This window comes from Sebastes fasciatus, chromosome 4 (assembly GCF_043250625.1).
Source record: "Sebastes fasciatus isolate fSebFas1 chromosome 4, fSebFas1.pri, whole genome shotgun sequence".
NCBI classification, from domain to species: Eukaryota; Metazoa; Chordata; class Actinopteri; order Perciformes; family Sebastidae; genus Sebastes; species Sebastes fasciatus.
Genome location: NC_133798.1, coordinates 36,710,477 through 36,732,964, shown reverse-complemented (window position 1 = coordinate 36,732,964; position 22,488 = coordinate 36,710,477). Strand labels below are relative to the sequence as shown.

Here is a 22,488-nt window from a genome sequence, read left to right as displayed (position 1 = left end):
ATTATCACAGCTTGAATATGAGCAAGGATCAGTTTTCTACTTTTAGGTTTCGCTTTCATCATCGTCTCTTTAGAGTTTAGTGCGGTTATGTAACTGTAATTGTAAAATCAACAAGAAACAAATCTTCCTGTGTGGAGGTCTCTGTGACAAAACCTTATCAGATGCATGTCTGTGTTTGTCTATTTTTTAGGGCTGTGGGCATGTCTCATGAAGTGAGCATGTCTGTAAAGGGGAGACTCGTGGGTACCCATAGAACCCATTTTCATTGACATATCTGGAGGTCAGAGGTCAAGGGGCCCCTTTTGAAAATGGCCTTGCCTGTTTTTCCTCATCAAAATTTTGCATAAGTTTGCAGCATTTAAAAATTAGTGGCGTTAAAACAAATTTGCGTTAACACATTATTATTGCGTTAACTTTGACAGCCCTACTCTTTTTGTGTCCTTGTGATATGATGCCACATACTATAGTAACCTTACTGTCAATTTTAACCTAAAGCATGCTCTGATCACAGCACTAAAAACAGAAAATGCAAACACAGTACATTAAAATGAAACGGCTGACATCACCATTGCTATCAACAGACACTACTGCTACTGAGGGAGAGGAGACATAGTGACCTGGAGAGGACAGGACCGGTCTCTGCACCCGGAGGAGCTGCTGCTGGAGCTGGAGGAGCTGCTGGAACACAAGCTGCTGTGCAGGGAGCTGGAGGACCAAGAGAGACAATTTCAACAGAGAGGTGATGTAAAACTCTGCTCACACTTTATTTTCTCCTGGTAGTTGTCTAGGTATTGATCCTAGACTAAAATCAGTGGCATATACTGCATCTGTAAAGACATCCTTCAACAATTCACTTCACTTCGGCTAGAAATCATTGTTCTCAAATCCCAAAAGCAAGTGACAAAGCACATAAACATCTAAAAGCTTCCTATGTTTTCATTATTTGTGTCACTTACAGGCCACTAAATTGTTTAATTTATTACATTTTATTTATCTTACTCATAACAGCTTTTACGCCAATATATATGGAGGACGGAACCTGCCAAAATCAAAGGCAGAAATGCCTAAAGAAATGTAAAAAGAAATGTGTAAAGTAAAGAATACTGAAATAAATAAGTTTGGGGAAATAAATAATGGGTGAAATGCAAAAAAATGTGCATAAATAAATAAATTCATAAATTCATAAATAAATAGATAAATACATATATTTAAAAATAAATACAAAATAAATGCATAAATAAAAAATGCATGAATAATTAAATGCAAAAATAAATAAATTAAAAAATATATAAAAAAATAAACACATATAAATAAAAGGGAAAAATTGTGAAAGTAATAAATAAGGGAATTACTACAAAGATAAATAAATAAAGAAGCAAATTAAAACATAAATATCAATTTATGTCAATTTTTATCAATTAATTAATGACTACATTTATTTTTAATATTATTTTTGCTACATTTAATGACGTATTTATTTTTTTATTTTTTATTTATTGAGTCATTTATTTATTTATTTTCTTATTTATTTTCTTATTTTGGTAGGTTACGTCCTCCATAAATATGTATTTAAACTTTAGTGCAAAGCCAGTCAAATAAACTGAAAAAAAATATATAAATAGAATTTAAAAAAACATTAACTGCTTACCTCTTTGACTTTCTTGCTGGGCTTCTGTTGAAGCAGCTGCAGGTGAATCTGTTGTTGTTGCTTCTTGTAAAACTCTTTCAGATGTTGCTAGAAAAATAGTGATGGACCATTATTATAACATTGTTATTATTATTTATTATTATGACATTTACCTCACTCTCAAACAACTCACAGTGAAATAAGTGAAACAGTTGAATATATTAAATAGAATAAATTATTAAAAGACAAAGGAACTTAAAGGCAGAGCGAGAAGGATTTGTCGGTTCCAGTTTGTAACCACAACATTCAAAGTTGGCCCCTCCTCCCCGGCTCAATGACATCAGAAGCACACGACAGCGGTTACAGCGCTCGCAAGCAAGTGAAGCTGACCCAGATTCACTCTCGTTTTGAAACAAGCTTTGTCCGTTTGGCGTTTCACCTCGCCGTATCTGTGCTTTTTCAGCACATTTTTGTAGCTTCCTCTTTTATGCGTGATTACGATCTGGCACTTGGTCGCTACGTTTTTATAGAAGTTGACGCCCAAAAACGTCCCGAACACAGCAAAAGGAGAAAATACAGTCAGAAGGCAGAGAGAAAATCCCACTAAGTCTGCCTTTAAACCGAAATTTATTTTTTAGCTTAAAATACATTATTATTATTATTATTATATTATTATTATAAGTTTAATTATAAAGCTAATTATTAATAAATTGAAGTTGGAAGGTTAGGTAGTAACTAAAGTCAATGTTAATCAAAATAAATAAATAAATAAATAAAGTATTCTTTTAGTTTATTTATTTTAGTTTGCTAGCCAACAATTAGATTACCTTAACTGCATAAATTAATTAATTAATAAATGCATAAATACAAAGATAAATACATTAATTTGAAAATAGATATATAAATATATATATATATATATATATATATGTATATATATATATATACTGTATATATATACAGTATATATAAATGCATAAATAATGCATAAATAAATACAAAATATATGCATGAATAAATAAATAAAAAATAAATACATTTAAAAAATAATACAAATAAACATAAATAAAAGGGAAGAAGAGTGAGTAAATAAATAAGGGAATTAATACAAAGACCAATTAGTTTACTATAACATTAACTGACCAATTAGATACCTTAGCAGACCAATTAGCTTACCTTGATGGCTCTAAGCTACTAGGCTATTGTTTGAACTTAGAGTAACGTTACCTGAGTTTCAACTTACTGTATGAGGACAACTAACTAACTACGGTTAGGTAATTAACACACCTATGGCTAATGTTAATGTTATATTGCATTCACTCACTTTAGTTACTCAAACTCAAACTTTATTCTACGAGCAGTAATAGTACTACCTCCATTAGTGTTAGTAGTTCATGCATACCTGCTGTAGCAGAAGGGCTTGTTGCTTCTGGTGGATCAGAGCCTGCAGCTGGTTGGGGGTCAGGAGCTGCTGCATCTGCTGAGGAGCCATCATAGCCAGAAAGACCTTCAAGAGGAAGAGTCAGGATAAAATGATGAAGGAGCTCAGTGTGCAGACAGAGTGAATGCAAGAGGAGTAGTGAGTGAGACAGAAGGCGAGTGCCAGGTGTTAAACAGCAGGCTAATAACCATCGAATAGGAAATCTTTCCAATCCAATTACAAAACAGCGCTGTCAACCTTTTGTGAACATCATCATGCTGGATTGTGTCATTGACCCTAAATGAGATTGGGAGATAGGCTGAGCAGTTAATTAGCAACACAATTACATGCTTGTTGTGACTCCTAATAGAAGTGTATGGGTATTAATAAAGGCAAACACTCACAGAATAATAACTGATCTGCACTGTTACGGATTGAGCGGCAGATAACAGAGAGTGGTTGTCTCCTTTTGTATTCAAACCGAGGCCATGAATGCATTAAGAAACAACACTTACAAATTCAACATGTTGTATTACAAACACTGCTAAAAAAAATAATATGAATGCTGTCAATTGATTTTTATGGAAAATATAATAAAACAATATCTCTTTTTTTCTACATATAAAAATGCCACTTGCTGTCTAGCAGACACGTATAAAGAGTGTAACCTGATGTTCTTCACAGGTTTCAGTGAAGCCCTGTGTCTATATTGGAGTAATATCTTGCAGGATGTAATGAAAGAGGAACACATCAGGGACCTCAAGTTTGTCATTTTTTTGTCGTCAGTCCTTTGAGATAATACACCTTCTGTGTTTCAACCAGACTGAGGTTAAGAACAGTGGAAATTAGATGATGAATTCACACTTTGGCACAGCAGGTGTAACAGTCTGCATCGCTTGTAGACATGTATGATTTGGTCTTATTTAACAATCAGGCCGATTAATTGATTGGGGGTGTTAGAAAATATAGAATATATTGCACCTGCTCAGTGTGTGTGCCCTCTCAGAGCAGTGCTATGATGTTGGATTTTTTTACTCAGATTTTATGCATATGGTGGTGTGTTCTTTATACTGTGACCGTTTTCCTAAAAATCGAAATGTATCGCCAGATTCTTGCCAATATAGAGCCCTATAATTGATTAGTCGTCAGCCAAAAAAAATGGTCAATTTTAAATTTGAGTTATAAATGAATGTGATGATCTGCTGCTTTCCTGCTTTTATATTTTTCTCAAATTTAATATATTTTTTGGACTAAAGGGACCAGAGACGGTCACAAAAATCAGACAAAATAAAGAGGAAAGAGAAGGTGGTGGAATAAGCAGAAAATGTGCAGCATTTATCTGAATATTTGCAGTATTTAAATACACACACACACAAAAATGTTCTCTAAATGTGAGGGGAACAGGACAAAGTGGCTTTGCTAAAATGACCAAAACAATACTAACTAAACTCAACTCACCTAACTAAACTCTATAAACCAAACACCTAACCAATCAACATTACAGTGGGTGCACCAGCCTAGTGTGTCTAATATAAATCACATTTATTTGAATATTTTCAGTATTTAAATACACATACAAGGTTCTTTAAAAGTGAGGGGAACAGGACAAAGTGGCTTGGCCAAAATTAACAAAACTAACTAGTGGGTGCACCACAATAAACCGAGTATGTCTAATAAAAAATCACCTCTGTGTGTAAAATGCACACGATACTCTTACTCACCTAATGTCCTCCCCCCACCACTACCTCTTAAATTCTCCAACATTTTTAGTGAGGCAAAACAAGCAGTTTAAAGAGGTCACTTTGGGATCTGGAAAATTGAGATTTTCTGACAATTTATGGATTAAATTGTTAATTGATTGATTATAAAAAATACTGAAGAGATTAATTGATAATAAAAACAATTGCTAGATGCAGCCCTAGTCTTACACTTTTTGTATCTTTCCTGATTCTTATTGTGTATATAGTAGTGTTGTCAAAAATATCGAAGTATCAATACTGAATATTTGAAACGTTTTCAATACTCATTTTCCACAGTATCGATACACAGGTACCAGCTGTGCTTTCTGCTCTCTCTTCTCTCCGAGTTGACACACACGGCGCTATTCATCTTTTGATAAAAATCTAAAATTTTAAGCCCTCAATGTTACGTCAATTTTTCCCTTATCGGTTTTGAAAATCGTATCGAATATCGATATTTTTCAAGGTATTTTATCGACGTTAGAAATTCCAGTATCGTGGCAACACTAGTACGTAGCTTTAAAGAAGGCACTGACATAGAGCTGGGTTCATTATCATCGCTTTACAAATCACTGGATTGGATGCTACAGTTTGAATAGAAATACATTCCAGATGGAGTTCCTTCTCTTTAGTTATCAGAGAGAACCAGTATTCACTGTAAAAAATTATCTTCATTTGTAACATTTTGCAGAGTTTGCAGGTTTAAAAACTTTCATATCTCAAGTCATTATTATGTTTTGAAGACTGGAATCGCATTCTGACAGCGTTGCATCGGTGGCGTTATGACATTGTCACTTACTATTGTCATATTTGCTGAAAATTACCCAAAAAATAATGTGGTTAAAAATTCAGCTCACACGGTTGCAGACCCCTTTTCAATGGATAGAGCCAATGTTTTTTGTAGGGCCACAAGTTGAATGTCTTGTGCAGGTTTAGAAAGTGAATTAAGAGAAAAAAAGGCAGAGCAAAACTGACAAGACGTGAGGACAGACTGAAGGAAATGGCGTTGACCAGCCTGCGTTCATTATCTTGTTGTTCCATTGTTCCCCTAGATTAAGATTCCCAGAGATGGAATCACAACAGACAACCATAAAATGATGTTGGGTCATGCTTATTTGCCTTTTACTTGCATCTGTTTGGCCCAGGTCTGTGGACAATTATTCCTCCCTGGCTCTGACTCCCAAACTAATAATGAAGGACAAACATAGTTCTGCGTGTCAACTCCCCAACCCGGATCAGATCTCATATGAAATCCTCGCCACTGTCAACAGAGCTGCAGGCTCCGGGGTTCGGTGTCCTGTCAAGAGGACGTCCAATAAGGGAGCTGACGTGCGAGTATTTTCCTCTTGACGTCTGTTTGCCTAAGAATGTTCTATTTCCCACTTATGAAGAGGAGGCTGAGGGGGTGGTTGAGGAGTATAGGATGAAGATACCTGTTTATGGTGTAGACTCTGCCAGTTTTCTCCACTCACTCCACTGCAGGAGTCCCCATTAGCTACTCTCTCTCCGGCGCCGGTGTCTGTGTGACTGAGGAGGCTGCTGGCTGGGGTTTGACGGGCTGCCGTGGGACTGAGAGGAGACTCAGGCATCCCAGCTCAGGTCCTGAAAGGAAAAACCAGTCAACTCTAAATAAACTGCAAAGACTGTAGAAACAGTTCAGGATCATTGCTAAATTTGTGTGGCTTTGCGTCAAAGACGTGATGGGCATGCTTTTGAGGTGCTGGACATACTGAGAGAAAGAAAAAAAATACAGTCAAAAAGATATTCCTTTGCACAACTGAAATAAACAATGCAAGGTTTCAAATCTATAAAATTCAATTAAATTCTATAAATGCAATTTACAGAACCTCAGACTAGATAAAGTTATTAAATCTGTGATTTTCCATGCAAGAATTTAGGTGCATGTGAGTGGAAGCAGCAAAAAAAGCATCACTATTTCAGTTAATTTACATTTAAAAATACCAATTTATGGACATCAAAATCATCCAAGACTCATGCACAAATAATATTGACACCTTAACATACTGTAAGTTTGCAGCAGGCTCTTAAATGAAAGTGTCATTTACTATACATGCAAATATTTTTTGATATGCATATATATATATTATTGTGCATTATCACTTTTCTCAAATCAGTGTTATATGACACAGAATATAGTCAGTAAATGTATCTGTGGCTTCTTATTGGCAGTGCATGAACATCCAGGAAGGCTTGCACTGAGTTTTTCAAGTCCAACTTTTTATCTTAACTTTTTTTATCTTCACCAAAACATCAAGACACAAGAACAGTTTCTTCCCTCAGGCCATCACTCTGATGAACACTTGATCAGTCATACACTGTCAATTAACCCTGTAACACCAAATATCCACCGCTGCTCTGATAGACTATAAGTCGTACAGTCTTTAATGCACATTTTTCTGTAATATGTACATATCATCTGTCACTTTATGTACATATTATAATATGTATATACCTGTCACTGTAAATATTGATCCTACTCACTGTACATAGAGTATATAGACATCTCCACATGTGCATAATGTACATAATCATCTAGTCCACGTATATCCATCCAGTATTTATTTCTTTGCACTATTGGTATTGTTTAAACCTCCTGAACACTTGACTTGTATATATTATTTTTATTATGATATTCTTTATTCTGTTATTTATATTCTGTCTAAGTACATTGAGAGAGCTGCAAAAAAAACAGAGTCAAATTCCTTGTATTGATTCTGATCTTAACTTATCTCACCAGTGCATGAAGAAGAAACTAAGAGGCAAAAAAAAGATCCAAGAGAGCTATAAAATACAGCTGATTGGCTCTACAATAGAGCACAAACAGGAGTTTAACTTTAAGCATTAACTCCTAAAAACATACAAGAATCTCATGAAAGCTCTCTGACAATCTCTATTTCCGTCCGAGTTGTATTAAAGCTACGTACCGTCGAGGTGAATAGTCAAATTCAGAGCAGCCAGGCAGAGTTGACGTCTCCAAGTCATGCAGTTTGGAGTGAGGATGAGGAGAGAACTGATGGAGTTGTGTGTCTACCTGAGGAGGAGGAGGAGGAGGAGGAGGAGTCCCAGTGTCAGCCAGTGAATTAAACAGTGACATTACCAGGATGTGAAAACAGGAAAACCAGCTATAGAGCTTTTATACATCATTTGTTATTATAGGCTTAAAAGTAAACAGGGTTTACCTGGTGACTGTCTCCACATTTATAGTGATGGATTTCTTTCAGCATTGTGTACAAAGATCCTCTACAATGTGCATTAATCAATAAACGTCACATCTACATTGCAATGATATAAAAATATAATGTATATATGTAGACAAAACATGATGTTGTGCTTTCCAGTTGCCTTTTTTTGCAGTAAGAATCCATTTTTAAAGGCTTTTTCTTTGTTGATATTCATAGACAAACTCAATGTTTCAAAACAAGCATCATTTATTGGTCTTTCATGATTAAAACAAAGGCTTCGCTTTGAGAAAAGACAAGTATTTTAATAGTTTTCTGTGACTTTATTTAGATACGCAGCATCGACAACAAAAAGAACTCTGCAGCTACACAACTGTCAAGCTGTTATCAAAGAGCTATTTACAGTAGCGTCTTGTGCTTTTATTACAACAGCATATCAGTACATCTGTTAAAAAAACAAATAAAGGTATTTTAATTTTGGGTGTTGATAAATGCAGTGTATGCCCTAGGGGTGTAAAACTTCCAACACAGCTACACTGACAAACCTGAAATGACTCTAAACTTTGTAGAGAACATTTCTGCACAGTCATGTCTTCATGTTTTTAAGCATTTTGCTTTTACTCTTTTCTCCCTTTTTTTCTTCTTTTGAGCATATCACCTTTGTTACACTCCCACAGTGACTTCCTGTAATGTGTTTTTATTGCAAAATATCTTTTACAGACTGCGACTACATGATGAAGGAAGATGATGAGGACCAAAGGCCAGGCTGCCATGGCATCAGGAGTAATTATACTTTGGAGAGACGAGAGGAATATCAAGGTAAAGAACAAAGACCATGAAGTGTTTCTGTCTTGTCATGGGCATAAGAATAAAGAAATAACACTCCATAGCTATGAATCTACACAACAATAATGTTAAAGATGATATCATACACCGTGTAAATTATGATGCATTTCTATAAGTGACAGTTGAGCAGAGAGGTCAAATAGATCTTCTCTCTGCAAAACACGTCAGACCAATTAATGATTGAATTGAAGACATTGTTACTAAGGTAACTTTCTGCCACCTACTGGATTAGTATTTACCTGCCCCTCCAGTTGTTTTATTGGTAGAAAAAAGTAATGTAAATTTATTCTGTGTATTCAAAAACAGGAAAAAAAAAACTTCCATGTTGTCTCCACTTTGTTGTACTTGTTCTAGTTTTCATTATACCGCTTTATGGGGGGAGACAGTTTTTCATGCACTGGCTCTATTTTGAGATTTTGCTTCCATAACATGTCTTCTTTCAGACGAGCGGGAAGAAAATGTACCAAATACACATTTAGGTGTTTATTCTGTCTGTAGATTTCTCCTAAATTCACCAAAAGTTACCATTAGATAATGCACTCATTCGCGTATTTAAACGTAACATTTCAGAAAACTTTCTGTTTTATTTAACCTTTATTTAACCAGGTTAGTCCCAGTGAGTTTAAGAACCTCTTTTCCAAGGGAGACCTGACCAAGACGGTCAGCAGCGAGAACACAAAGTTGCAGACACAAATAGAAATAAAATACAATTCACAAACCCTAAAAGCACTAACATTTGCATTAAAAAAGAACTATCTAAAGGCAAGCGGGGGAACTTTTCTGTGAGTCAGCTGTACAACAAGGGAGCTAAAAACATTGGCATGCCATAGAGTCTGCTTCTAAAGCCATAATAATATGCACTATCTCTTATGGCTCTACTGGGCAGCGCCCTCTTGGCTTCTAAACATCACCATTTTACTCCGTAACACTACGTACAGCATTGCTACATATACAAAAAAAATGATTGTCTTAATGTAAGTAAACAACTGGGGAAGTTTCATGATATCTTTTAGTTACATATGTTGTTCACCTGTGGTGTCTTGCAAAATGTATGGAATTTTACAATAAGGTTTTTCTCCACTTCAGTAGCACTTACATCCACCAAAACTTTCCAGTTTCATTCCTCTCTATATTCTGAAGGTTTTTACAGAGGGGTTTGTTCGTATAGCATTCATAGCCTGTTATACAGAACATTTTATTCCTAAAAACATGACAAAAATTGTTTTTTTTAATGGCTGTTGACAGTATTTTCTGATTTATGGAGTGATAAAAAGAAGTATCCAAAATTCCCACTTTAAAAACCTTTAACCTTTTTTATATGTCAACAAAAAGATTTTGACTAAAGTTTGAAACATATTTTACAAGATAATGACTCATTTGCATATTTAAACATACATTTTTAGAAAACTTGTAATATAAAAAATAATTGTCTCAATGTAAGTAATCAGCTGGGGAAGTTTCATTATGATATCTATTAGTTAAATGTGTTTACCCTATTCACCTGGGGTGTCTCCCTTTAAGACAGTTAAGGGATGAAATTAAAAGCTGACTTTGTAAGGTAAAGGTTTTATCAACTCTTTGACGACGGGAGATGTACACCAGCAGCCAGGAAAGCTGAGCTCCTGCACTGGTGGTGTCACACGCGACTCTTTCATGCCTCCCAGTAGTGGTTCATTCATCTCCCAACAGCCCAGTCTGGAGGTCACAGGTTGACCGGCGTGTCCTCTCCCAGCTGTAGCCCTGCAGCCGTATGAGTCGGCTAGAAAATAGTACTGTCTCATCCAGCTGGGGTATTGTACCCAGCTCGTAGTGACCCAGCTCCAAGGCTGATTGCTCCAAGGTTGGGTCCAGTCCAGAGAACTCATCTGATACCTCCTTGGTTCCTGCAGAGGGCATTGTGGCTCCACACACTCTGAAGATCTGCTCTCATAGAACCTGCCCTGGAAGCAGCTGGTCTCCATCACAGCCAGACAACCCTCCCTCCTCTCCCTCTTCCTCCTCCTCCCTCTGGCCTTCCTGCTCAGCCTGAAGTTCCCCTGCTGGAAGTCCCTCAGGTGAGCCTGGTGGACACCCCAGTAATGTCCCCGGCCGTCCTCGCAGCGGCTCACCTTCACGAAGCAGTCGTTCACGGACAAGTTGTGCCGGACGCTGTTCCTCCAGCCAGGACCACGGCTCCTGAGGTGAGGGAACTGCTCCTCCATCGCTCTGTAGATGGACGCCAGGTTGAGTTTCTGGGAGGGGGAGGACAAGAGGACTTTGGCAATCAGGGCGATGTAGGAGAGGGAGGGCTGTGAGAAGAGCTGTGTGTCCTCATAGGAGGGAGTATCTGAGGAGCTGGTGTTATCTAGAGGGTGAGCTGGGTCGGTGAGGATGCTCTCATCTGCCATTGTTGCAGCCATTTCTTGTCCTATAGTTTCTCTGCTGCTCTCTTCTGTTATATTCACGAGGTCACATCCTGCTTTTTCTTCTTTCATGTCTGAAGTACCTCTGAGATGTTGTCTTGTTCGTCCTTCCTCTGTATTCATTGTTTATTTTACTTCCAAGTCCAATCCTATCCTGTCTGTATCAGATCCCACATCCTCTGAGAGTTGACATCTTTCCTGTTGGACTTTAACTATTATCTTCCAGACAGCCTTTTTACAAGCTTTTTATACCGTTCAATTCAGGAAGGGGTTCACCACTCTTCCTGTTAAGACCACATCACTCTTACTCACTGTTAAAATATGTATTTTATTTGCTCAGTAAGATTAAGGACTAACCGCTTTGGTCACGGCCGGAGCTGGAAGCGCCCACTTTGTCACAGCCGTGAGATAAACACAGAAGATAGCACAAACACAAGATAAATATTGATATGGGATAAGCAGATAAAAGAATGAGCTTATGTGGAATGGTTGTTATGGTTATTGCACCATCAGAGAGTCAGCGATTGGCCAGTGGAAATTATTTTGGAGGCCTAAAAGGGAGACAGATATCGCCATGAAACGTCCCCAGTTGATTGCTTATATTAATACAATTATTTTTTTGTATTATAAGTTTTCTGAAAATGTATCTTTAAATATGCAAATGAGGAGTTATTTTATTAAATATGTGCTAATTTTCATACATTTTCAGAACAGAAATCTGAACATAATATATGTATATAAATAGATTTTATTTTATTCTTTTTAAAAAAATATATTATTATTTATTTATTTTTTATTTTTTATTTTTTTACTTGTGTATATTATTTTTATTTATTTATTTATTCTTGTATATAATATGTTTTTCCTGTATCTATACTGGCTTATTTTATATTAATATTAGGTTTGTTAAGTTTCTTTGTACTGAGAATGTTATTATTAGGGACGTTTGTGAATGTTTGTTCTGTTGTTTAAAAAATATATATATATAAATATAGTATTGAAAAACCAAAATAGAAATATGAACATTTGATAAAGCCAGGTTCAAAATTATTGCTTCATTTTGTTGACATATTGGAGTCAAAGGTTTTTTACAGAGGGCATTTAGGATATCTCTTTGTATCACACTTTGTATACTCTCAACAGCCATAAAAAAATCACTTTTCGCCATATTTTTAGTAATAAAATGTTCTATAAATCAGGCTGTGAATGATATATCAACAAACCACTCTGTAAAAACCTTCAGAATATAGATAGGAATAAAACTGGAAAGTTTGGTGGATGTAAGTGCTGCTGATGTGGAGATTTCTGGCTCTGATTATGAGAAAAAAAACAAATTTTAAGAAAGGTATTGATTATAAAATTCCATAGAGTTTGAGAGACACTACAGGTGAATAGGGTAAACAGATTTAACTAATATATATCACCATGAAACTTCCCCAGTTGATTACTTACATTAAGACAATTATTGTTTTGTATTACAAGTTTTCTGAAATGTTATGTTTAAATATGCAAATGAGGCATCATCTAATTGTAACTTTTAGTGAATTTAGGAGAACTCTACAGACACAAACAGACAAAGTGTAGAAAAATAAAAACCTAAAAGTGTATTCTGGGTGTTGTCTTTCCACTCGACAAAAAATCTCAAAATTGACTTGTGCATGAAAAGCAATGTTTTTACCTTTAGTGTCTTTTCCCTAAACAGTATTTGCTCTGTTTTAGACCTCATGTGACCCATTGTGGGCCAAAAGCAACAAAACACAAATAGCTGCCAGCATGGTGGATCTCATGCTTGTTTTTACAAATAGCATTACAACTCTCCAGGGATGAATTACTACAGTTACATAAGAACAATGGGCCTCATGCAAGAACATTTTTGTATTTTTGTCTTAACTCTCTCTTACTTTCTTTCTCCTGTATATCGTGGGCTTGTACGAGTGTGCCACATCAGATTCAGCAAACGCTCCTAACTTCAGATACCTGTAAATGACCTGCGTAAACATGATGAATGCTACCTGTGCGTAAATGAACGTGCATTGTTATTAACGCCCCAAAGATACCAAATAAGGTCTAGCGTCCTGGTCCACGCTCTCTTCCAAGGGCCTGACGCACATCCAAAAGAAGTAAGTCAGCCGTGATGCGTCTGGTTACACTTCCATTCAGTCGTTTTGCAGTCTGAGATGTTTATATTTATATTGTAGTGTTATACAATAGCATCAATGGCCAATTTAACTTGATGATATTTAGGCTATATATGAATACATATAGAATTATTTTAGGCCATAATTCAAATTGCAGAGTCAAACAGGTTTATGCCAATTATAGACTAGAATGGCATTCGGAGAGCGCAGACCTCCGCCAAGGTGCCTGTCTTTAAAAACAGATCACAGCTCACAGCCGGCGGTACCGTGAGGCGGTCGGCTTATTATTAACACGGTGTGTTTCCATGTAACGTGTCGGTGGATGCCTCTCTCATTCAGCAGCCTTTTTATGTCTGTATAACGTTACACTACGTTGTCTCTCATCCCGTCATTCTACTCACCACACATCCACACACGTATCTCTCTGCTCTCAGAAGGAAGAAGGCGTCATCAACGCGTCATCAGTTACACTGCACATGTTATACCCTGTGGTCTTAATGCTCAGGCTGATCGGAATCCTTAAAAAGATTCCTGAATACGGATCATGATCCGGATCGCCACCAAAATCTAATGGATTGTTCATTGTGCCACACGCCACCGCGCCAAAAAAATGTCATTCAAATCCATCACAGACTTTTGTAGTAATCCTGCAAACAGACAGATAGACAAACAAACAAACCAATGCCGGTGAAAACATAATCTCCGGCCTTGACGGAGGTAATTATGAATGGTAATTTTTATAGAATTTTCAAACTCAAAATTGAAAACTTTGGATAACAGCAGACACATGACCCCTCGACAGGTCATACACAACATAAATTGTTTTCGTACCAAAGAGAAAATTCAAAATACGAGAAAATTGGTGAATGTGAAATTGTGAGTTCTCCTAAATCACTCGTACAAGCCACTTAACGAATCTGTCCGTATGAGGGATTCTTGCATGAGGCCCAATGGCCAGAAACATTTTCAGTGTTGGAGAAGTTTTGCTGAAAGAAAATTAGATAATTATCGATCTATATCGTAGATTATATCACACGAACATTCTGCCCCGAAGAGGCAAGAGGATGATATGTTCTCCTCCTGAGATTAGACTACTGTACATAGTTTAAGTCCCTTCTGGCCTATTTATAGTGTTGGCCCTTGCAACAATGTCATCTGTAACTCGACTCCATCTGTTAAGTCAGAGCATGTTGAATGTCAGCTGCCAGAAGCAGAAGCGCTGCAGTTCACTTCCCGCTGACTCTCCCGCAGAGAGCCCCATGGCGTTTGTGGGACAACCGAGACCTTCTGAGGCCTGTGGCTTCTTAGGAGTGCCGGGCCTCAGCTTCTTGGACGCGGACGACGATGACGAGGTGGTGATCGGCATCAGGCCCAAATCTTCTCCTCGCCCGCGGAGAAGGAGCTCCAGCAGCGACGAGGACTCGGAGCCCGAGCCACCCCTGTCCGGCTCCAGGAGAGTGTCCTTTGCGGACGCCTTGGGCCTCAGTTTGGTGCAAGTGAAGGAGTTTGACACTTGGGATGTACCCAAGCTGCCTGAATGTGACTCCTCTGAGGGCGAAGGTAAAGATGCAGAGGAGTTCTTCATATCTCCTGTCACTTTCTCCCTCCCGTTGCCCACCGAGGAGCTGTTCGTCAAAGTCCGGGATCAGAAAGTGGAGTTGGAGACTATCGAGTTACTTCCAGGGACCACGATATTGAAAGGAGTGATCCGTGTCCTCAACGTGTCCTTCGATAAGGCGGTGTACGTCCGAACCACGTTGGACACCTGGTCCAGCCACTTTGACCTACTGGCAGAATACATGCCCGGTTCCAGTGACAGTCTGACGGACTGTTTCTCGTTTAAGCTCACCCTAGTGCCCCCGTTCGGAGAGCAGGGGGCCAGGGTTGACTTTTGTCTGCGTTATGAGACTCCGGTGGGGACATTCTGGAACAACAATAAGGACATGAACTACGTCCTGTCCTGTCACCAGAGGGTGAAAGAGAGGAAAGAAACGCCACAGAAGGAGAAAGTGAACAAAAGAAGCTGCCTTAAGACTGTCGGGTGAGGATAATAAATTTCATTGATAGGGTTTTTATCATGTTGTTTGACACAATTCAAAGTATTTAATTATGAGAATAATGGTCAGGAGTAGGGCTGACACAAATGCTTCGAAGCTTCGACCATTGCCATTGTAATCGACCTCCAAATCACTATTCAAAAGCTTTTTTTTTTATTTTAAGTATGTAATAATTATGTATAAATCCCGAAATAGCCCATGAAATAAGGAATAATCCCACAACATTATTCATTATTCAACATTAATCATTATTTGTTATTCTCAGACGGATATCACTGTTTGCTGTGTGTAGAGGTGCATGTGTCTAGAGTAGTGCATCAGCGGCACTGTCCCGGGCACTGAAACGGGGTAGATGGAGACAGACAGACAGACAGACAGACAGACAGACAGACAGACAGAAGAACATGTCAGCCTGCTGCACTGCTCCGCGACGCTTCGAATACCTTCGAATATTTCTCACCGAAGCTTCGTAGCACAAAAAATGGTATTCTGGACAGCCTTAGTCAAATGAGATGTCCATCAGGACAAAGCCGGCTGGCCAATTTCTGACATACGATTTGAAAAATATTGGCTACTGTTAATCTGATTTACCAAAAGTGAAATTGTTGTTGTAATTATTGTGTGAAAGCTGTTAATATTCTAATAGCCTTGATATTATAGAAAAAGCAAACTAGCCAATCGGGTTTATCTAAGTGTAGACTATGTGAGGTGTGTGTTTTCTTTAAAGGAACAGTGTGTAGCATTTAGGGGGATCTATTGGCAGAAATGGAATATAATCGTTGTGTTTTCATTACCTTAGAACGAGCTGTTTATATCTACATACGGAGCGGGTCCTCTTCACGGAGTCCACCGTGTTTCTACAGTAGCCCAAAACGGACAAACTGAACACTCAGGTTCAGGTTACTTTATTTGTACCTATAGGTAGATTAGGTAACACTGGCTCTAGATAGAGCCATTTTTGTTTCAGCCACAAGAAGGTTCAGTTGGTTGCAATCTGCAACCTCACCGCTAGATGCCGCCAGATCCTACACACTGCACCTTTAAGTTTGAAGCAAATTATTTCACATAACTAGTGTAAAGATCCTCTATATTATTGCTAAATTAAATATATGATGGATTGACAGAACTGTGTTGAGGTGCAGGGGTTGATTGTGAATAGGGAAAATAAAACTCCAATCTGGATGATCACATCTTGCACCATCAGCAAAATGATTTGAACTATTTTTTAATCAGAAGGATTAATGTATCTAAACGTTGTGGCCTTATGTGGTTTGTTAATTGGTGATAGTCACATAAAAGTCTGACTGATCACAGATGTATTGATTCACAGTCAGAACTTCTCCAGTGTGGAGAACATTTCTACAACGGGAGCTCCATCTCAGGAAAACATTTCGACAGGTGAATATTTATTTTGCTGATTTTAAAAAGACTCGTCTGTAATAGTGCAGCCTCGATATGAATTTAAATGTCCATTTCCTCCAGATGTGTCAGAACATGGAGAGGAAGCTATGAAAGCCAAGCAGATCTCTGACGGCCAGTCAGGAACATCAGAGGAGGATCGAAAGCAGATCTCTGACGGCCAGTCAGGAACATCAGAGGAGGATCGACAGAAATTACTGGTCAGTGAAAAAAAAAACACTATGGCTGCGTCCGAAATCCCATACTATGTACCAGATACTCAATATCTGTTTCATCGTTCAACATACTTTTGTGTGAATAAACAGTAGTATGTATCTTTTCGGATGCACTGAACTGTAATTACCACGTCACTTCTTGAGAGCCTCCTTGCCGGTTGGAGACACGTAGCCATGGTAACCAGTACCAACATCATGTGACCAAACAATGATTTGTAATAATCATAAAGTCTGAACTAATTTAAAACTATATTACGCCTAGCAAAGCGAAATATCATACTTAAACTTAAATGTAAGAGTTATTGGCAGTACAGAGCTGTCCGCCATTGTCTGTGATGAACGTTGTCGTGACTACTGCATTGCATTGTGGGATATTTATGCCGCCGTAGTGTCCTGTGTTTGCATACTGTAATATTTCACCGGAAGTAGTATGCAATTCATGTACTATTGGTTTCATACTAAGGTTTTGGACATACTGAAAAGTCTCACAACTGTTTTAGCGTACTAAACAGCATGTTAGTGTGGAATTTCGGACACAACCAAATATTTATATTACTTTATAATTTTCTTTTGATACATATAAACCAAGACACCACAGTCCATTTTATGGTTTGCCCTTAGACTTCCTAGCCAAATTATCCAGACTTTAAAGGCCAATTTAATAAATTTGTGCTTCCAACTTAAGTGTATTTGCAGGTTAAGTTAGCATACTACTATATACTGTGTAAGTTACAGTGACTGACAAGTTACTTGAGACTATCTAATTGTTCTGAAATCCTAAATCCTTCTCATCAAACACCGCAGATTATTTTTGATTGTTTAAACGATCTCTTATTTTCTAACTTGATTTGACAAGTTTGAGGCGTTATTGGCTGTGAAAGGGAGTTTTAAGACACCGTGGCATGTCTATGAGGTATACAGGAGAAACAGGAAACTTTACATGACCCCTGGTGCACTTTCTGAGAGAATATCACATGACCGGGGCTTCAGTAGCACCAGAGTGACATAATGTCCTGTGCACTTAAAGGACACTCAGTGCATGCCGTTTGCACTTTGTTGGTGTCTCATATTTTGTCATTTAATTACTGTTTAAATCGTTTACTCCTTGCATATTTAAGAAAAATGCAGTCATGGGCATTATTTAATCCGAGTATGTTACTGTGTGAGATGCAACTTTAAATGTCACCCCACGAACTTTTCTTAAAACAGCATCACTGTTGTGTGAGCAAACTGAAATTAATCTATCCCCTGTTGTTGACGGATAGGCCGAGAGCAGACAGAACTGCGGCCGAAGGAATCGCAGAAAGGCTGCACGGATGGCTCGGGTGAGGGACTACTTTTCTCAGAGGAACGGAGGAGCGGACGACACCGAAAGAGATGAGTCGCCTCCGGAAGCAAAAGCTCAAGAAGAGGAAAAGCACTCCGATGTGCGATCGTGTCCTGAGGGGAGCAGTAAATCAGAAGGTTCTCACTTTGTCTCTGAATCTCTGGAAACAGGCAGCGAACCTCTCCTCGACGTTCCACATGACACGTCCTCACCGGCACACGACTACATGCCTAACGGCGAGACATCCGAGAGCATTGACATGGCTGACTCAGCCACATTAACAGGAAGCGAGAGCGTCACGGATGTTACGGACAACCCAATGCATTCAAATGATAAGCCTGCTCCTGCAGAGTGCCAAAATATCAGCGAGGAAAGCAACGCCACAGCCAAACCGGCTGACAGTGTTATTTCAGCAGTGAGCAGCAGCAGCTTCACATTTGGAACCGTGGTGGCTCCGCTGTATCATCATCAGGTGTTTGGCAGAGCGGGAAGTGAAAGTGATCGGGGAAATCCAGTACGGGCTGTGCAGCATGCTGGAGACTTAACTCAAAGTTACCCTCACGCTGAAAGAGGACAGACTAGCTGCACCGTTCCAACAGATGCTAGAGGTAGCGAGGTCAAAGTTCAGGGAAGTGTTATTCAGACTCAGGAAGCAAACCAAGAGTGCTTAGATGACGCTCCAAATAGTCTTCCCATGGAAGAAGAAGAAGAAGAAGAAGAAGAAACAAGTTTGAGTATGACATCAAACGACATCCTGGACCTTGCAGAAACTCTGCAGGATCCAGATGAGAATATATATTCACACCAGACATCTATTGTGGGAGAAACAGTCGTACATCCACACACTGTAAACATTTTAAATACAGATTTGTCGAATCCACAAATACCCGCTGAGAGTTCACATCTCCAGGGAGAAGCACAGGAAGACAGTCTAACCCTTGATCTCCAAGTGCCAGAGCAAACATGTACACAAACTAATCTAGATGAAACACTTGCACAAAGTGGAACACGAGAAGTCATTACCAGTCTGGAAACCTCACTTATGTCACCTCAACCTCCTCAGAGTTTATTATCAGAGCGCGTTAGTGACGAGACAGACCAACAGACCAGCGGTGTTGGAGCAGACGGCTGTAAGTGTGATCATGAGTCAAACAAAACAGTAACTATATCAACAACCAATGCCATTTCAGAAGAGGATAAACTTATAGAAGCTTTACATGATTTGAAACCTGAGCACATGAATGATTCAGCTACGAAAGAAACTAGGAATAGCTACGTATCTTGTTTTGAAATTGTAAAGGAAAAGGATGTCGCAACACCTCAGATATCTCTCATAACTAATAATGTGGAAGAAGGAAATAAAGTGGTGAACAACTCGTGTGAGCATGAAACAAAACACTCAGGTGATATTAAAGTGATTGATGAGGCGGCTGAGTCGCCGACACGAGCGACGATAAGTAATCACATACATGGTGACGCGTTCGTGGAGCTCAGAGATGAAGACACACGGAAAATAGAGCATCATGAAATGGAAGCTGCTGTCACTTTGGATTTTTGTTTAGCAGACACCGCTGAGGTAAACTGGGAAATGATGGTCGAAGAAGAGGAGATAGACATATTAACAGATGAAGAGGAAAGTGAGGCAATAAGTTTAAAAACAGTGGAGTTCGAGGTCGCAGGGAGAGAGACGGCATCAGAAAACGGAGGTACAACAGAGACGGAAAACGAGGATGAAGTGGTTTGGGAGATCACAGCTGCAAGAGAGAGAGATGCTGAGGATGCAGATGTTTTAGAGAGCAAGCAGGGGATTGGAGAGGAGGAAATTGTGTCTGGAAAAGAAGAAGAGAGAGAGTTAGAGAAAGAAAAACACTTTGCAGAGATACGAGAGGTCAATGTTGAAAGGACAAATGTCCAAGATGAAGAGGAGATAGAGGAGGAGGAGGAAGAAATGGAAATAGACTGGAACGATGACGATGAAGCAGGTGAGGAGTGGGAGGATCAAGAAGAGGAGAATCCAGATTACGACGAGGAAATTCTAGTTGATGAAACAGGAGAGTCAGAGAGCATGTCAATAGAGGACAGGGAAAGTGAAGCGGGGTGTTTCGAAGAGAGGTTAGACACGATGCAAAACAAGGTTGAGGATAGTTTATCCGTTCCGGTGAACAATGTGGAGCGCAAGAGAGTAATCGAAAAAGAGAATGGACACGTCCCAACTGGAATGCATCTTTACGACGAGAACGTCACTTACGAGCCATCGGAAGCTGCGAGAGACGAGAATGAATCCGTTGCCGCTGCAGAGGGAGATTCGTGCGTTTTCGCAGACGAACCCGAAAGCGACCAAATGAGCAACGACAGCGCTTCGGCAGAGTCCGACTCGGACGACGAGGTGGAGTTGTACATGCACTGTCTGAGGGCCGTGCACACCGGGGCCCAGGCCCAGAAAGACAGGAGCAAAGATGCAGGTTTTAGTGTGGGCAAAAGGCCCTCTGTAAGCAGAAGCAAACTGCTGTCCATGCCGTCCATCAGCGAGTCCCTGGATGAGGAACAGCACCTCAGCCGCCTACAGGACAATCTCGAGGACGCGGAGACGGCAGACTTCCAACCCGCAGCTGCAGCTCTGCCAAGTGGACAGGAGAGCATCAGTAGAAATGTTTCATGGTTGAAAGAAACTTTTTCCTGCAGCAATATCTCAAAAACATTGTTATACGCCACCTCGTTAGTGGTATTTTTAGTTGTGGCCTACCGCTATGATTTTCTTGCTTGTTTTGGGCTCTACTTGGTCTCAGTGGTTTGGCTCTACTGTCAAAGAGAGAGGCAGCCAGAACAACAAAAACGACAACAGAATAGGTTGAATTAAACGGTGCTGTACACTGTAATACTATCATACCACCATTTGATACAGAGTGCGCCAGGGATGACGTATTTTTATAGGTCAACCAGGAAGTTAGGATCGCCCTGGGTTCCCTCCACAAACAGCCACTGTGATTTTTCCACTGTGTTTTGGATTAATGCAGAAAATAAGCTCTCTTGCAAACAAACGTTTATGACACTTACACATTTTGTTCAGCAAGATAATTTCCAAGAATGAACACCACCTTTTATGATTTTTGAAGCGTAAATGCAATCGCCAGAAGTAAAAAGCTAACGTTAGGCTATAAAAAAACTACACCCATGGATGTATTAAAAGAACTGGATATAGCGTACAGGTCATTCCTATGAGAGTTGTTCAGTGGCGCATGACGTCTAAATGGCTCGACTTCCATCTGGAAAAGTACCCGGATCTTGGTGGAGTAGCGTCCGGGATGATTGGCGCAGTAGCGTCCGCTCGGTCACATGACCTCTGTCACGGGGTCCCAACGTCACCCCGTCATCACGGCTTGCGCTCCAGCCTCGGCTTGCGCTCCAGCCTCGGTCTCATTCACATGAATGGAGGAAGAGAAATAACTCTGGATTCAGCTATTAGTGCATATAATGGAAGAAGAAAACACACAACAGTGAATGATAATGGGCATTAATTTAAAGTATATATAACACATATCAGAATACATGCTGTATATTCCCTATGGGAGGACGCTAACTCTCTGTTGTCGAGAGTATGAACCAATTTAACTTTATGCTTTTACTGTACATAAGATTTAGCAGACAACAGGCTGCGGACCATCGCTCACACTGATCACTTCTGCAGAGCGTTAATGCATTTTTTGAGGTGTGTACGAAACTCATCAGTGTGCTGTGTGTACGGATTCCACCTATAGATAGAGTTTTGTTTGTGTAGGGCAGTGGTTCTCAACCAGGGGTCCGGGGACCCACTGGGGTCCTTGGAGGAGTTCCAGGGGGTCCCCAGAAAAATGGGGAATAGTTTATTTTCACTATTTAATTCACTATAAAAGTGAGCCAAATGTGAGGAGGAGTCATAAGAGTGACTCTTCTGACAGGTTTCACTTCCTCCTCGTTTATCTCCTCAACTAGTTGACAAGTGAAATCTTATCTAATGGGGGTTTGTGATCGTAATCCTTGACACGAAACAGGTTGAGAACCACTGGTGTAGGATACATTTAGCTTTCATAAGTCTGGAATGAATAAATTGTGCCATAGATA

The 22,488-nt window shown here is 39.3% G+C and overlaps 2 protein-coding genes across 4 annotated transcripts in view; one reads left to right on the top strand and one right to left on the bottom strand.

The window, feature by feature from the left end:
* LOC141766805 (forkhead box protein P2-like) overlaps positions 1–7,805 on the bottom strand; it is a 17,189-nt gene extending 9,384 nt beyond the window's left edge. For both annotated transcript variants that reach the window (XM_074633967.1, XM_074633968.1), the window contains exons 1-5: positions 7,732–7,805; positions 6,220–6,388; positions 3,030–3,134; positions 1,649–1,735; positions 618–705 (exon numbers count right to left, since the gene is read on the bottom strand). In XM_074633967.1, coding sequence (XP_074490068.1) covers positions 618–705; positions 1,649–1,735; positions 3,030–3,134; positions 6,220–6,375 — 436 coding nt within the window. In that variant the 5' untranslated portion in view covers positions 6,376–6,388; positions 7,732–7,805. The remainder of the gene's footprint in view (positions 1–617; positions 706–1,648; positions 1,736–3,029; positions 3,135–6,219; positions 6,389–7,731) is intronic.
* ppp1r3ab (protein phosphatase 1, regulatory subunit 3Ab) overlaps positions 1–22,488 on the top strand; it is a 25,203-nt gene extending 2,715 nt beyond the window's left edge. The window contains exons 2-7 of one of the 2 annotated variants that reach the window (XM_074633966.1): positions 582–739; positions 8,707–8,805; positions 14,624–15,413; positions 16,760–16,827; positions 16,912–17,048; positions 18,329–22,488. In XM_074633966.1, the coding sequence (XP_074490067.1) occupies positions 8,718–8,805; positions 14,624–15,413; positions 16,760–16,827; positions 16,912–17,048; positions 18,329–21,247 (4,002 nt within the window). In that variant the 5' untranslated portion in view covers positions 582–739; positions 8,707–8,717 and the 3' untranslated portion in view covers positions 21,248–22,488. Of the gene's footprint in view, positions 1–581; positions 740–8,706; positions 8,806–14,365; positions 15,414–16,759; positions 16,828–16,911; positions 17,049–18,328 lie in introns of those variants that run through there. The other variant, XM_074633965.1, reaches the window with a different exon arrangement.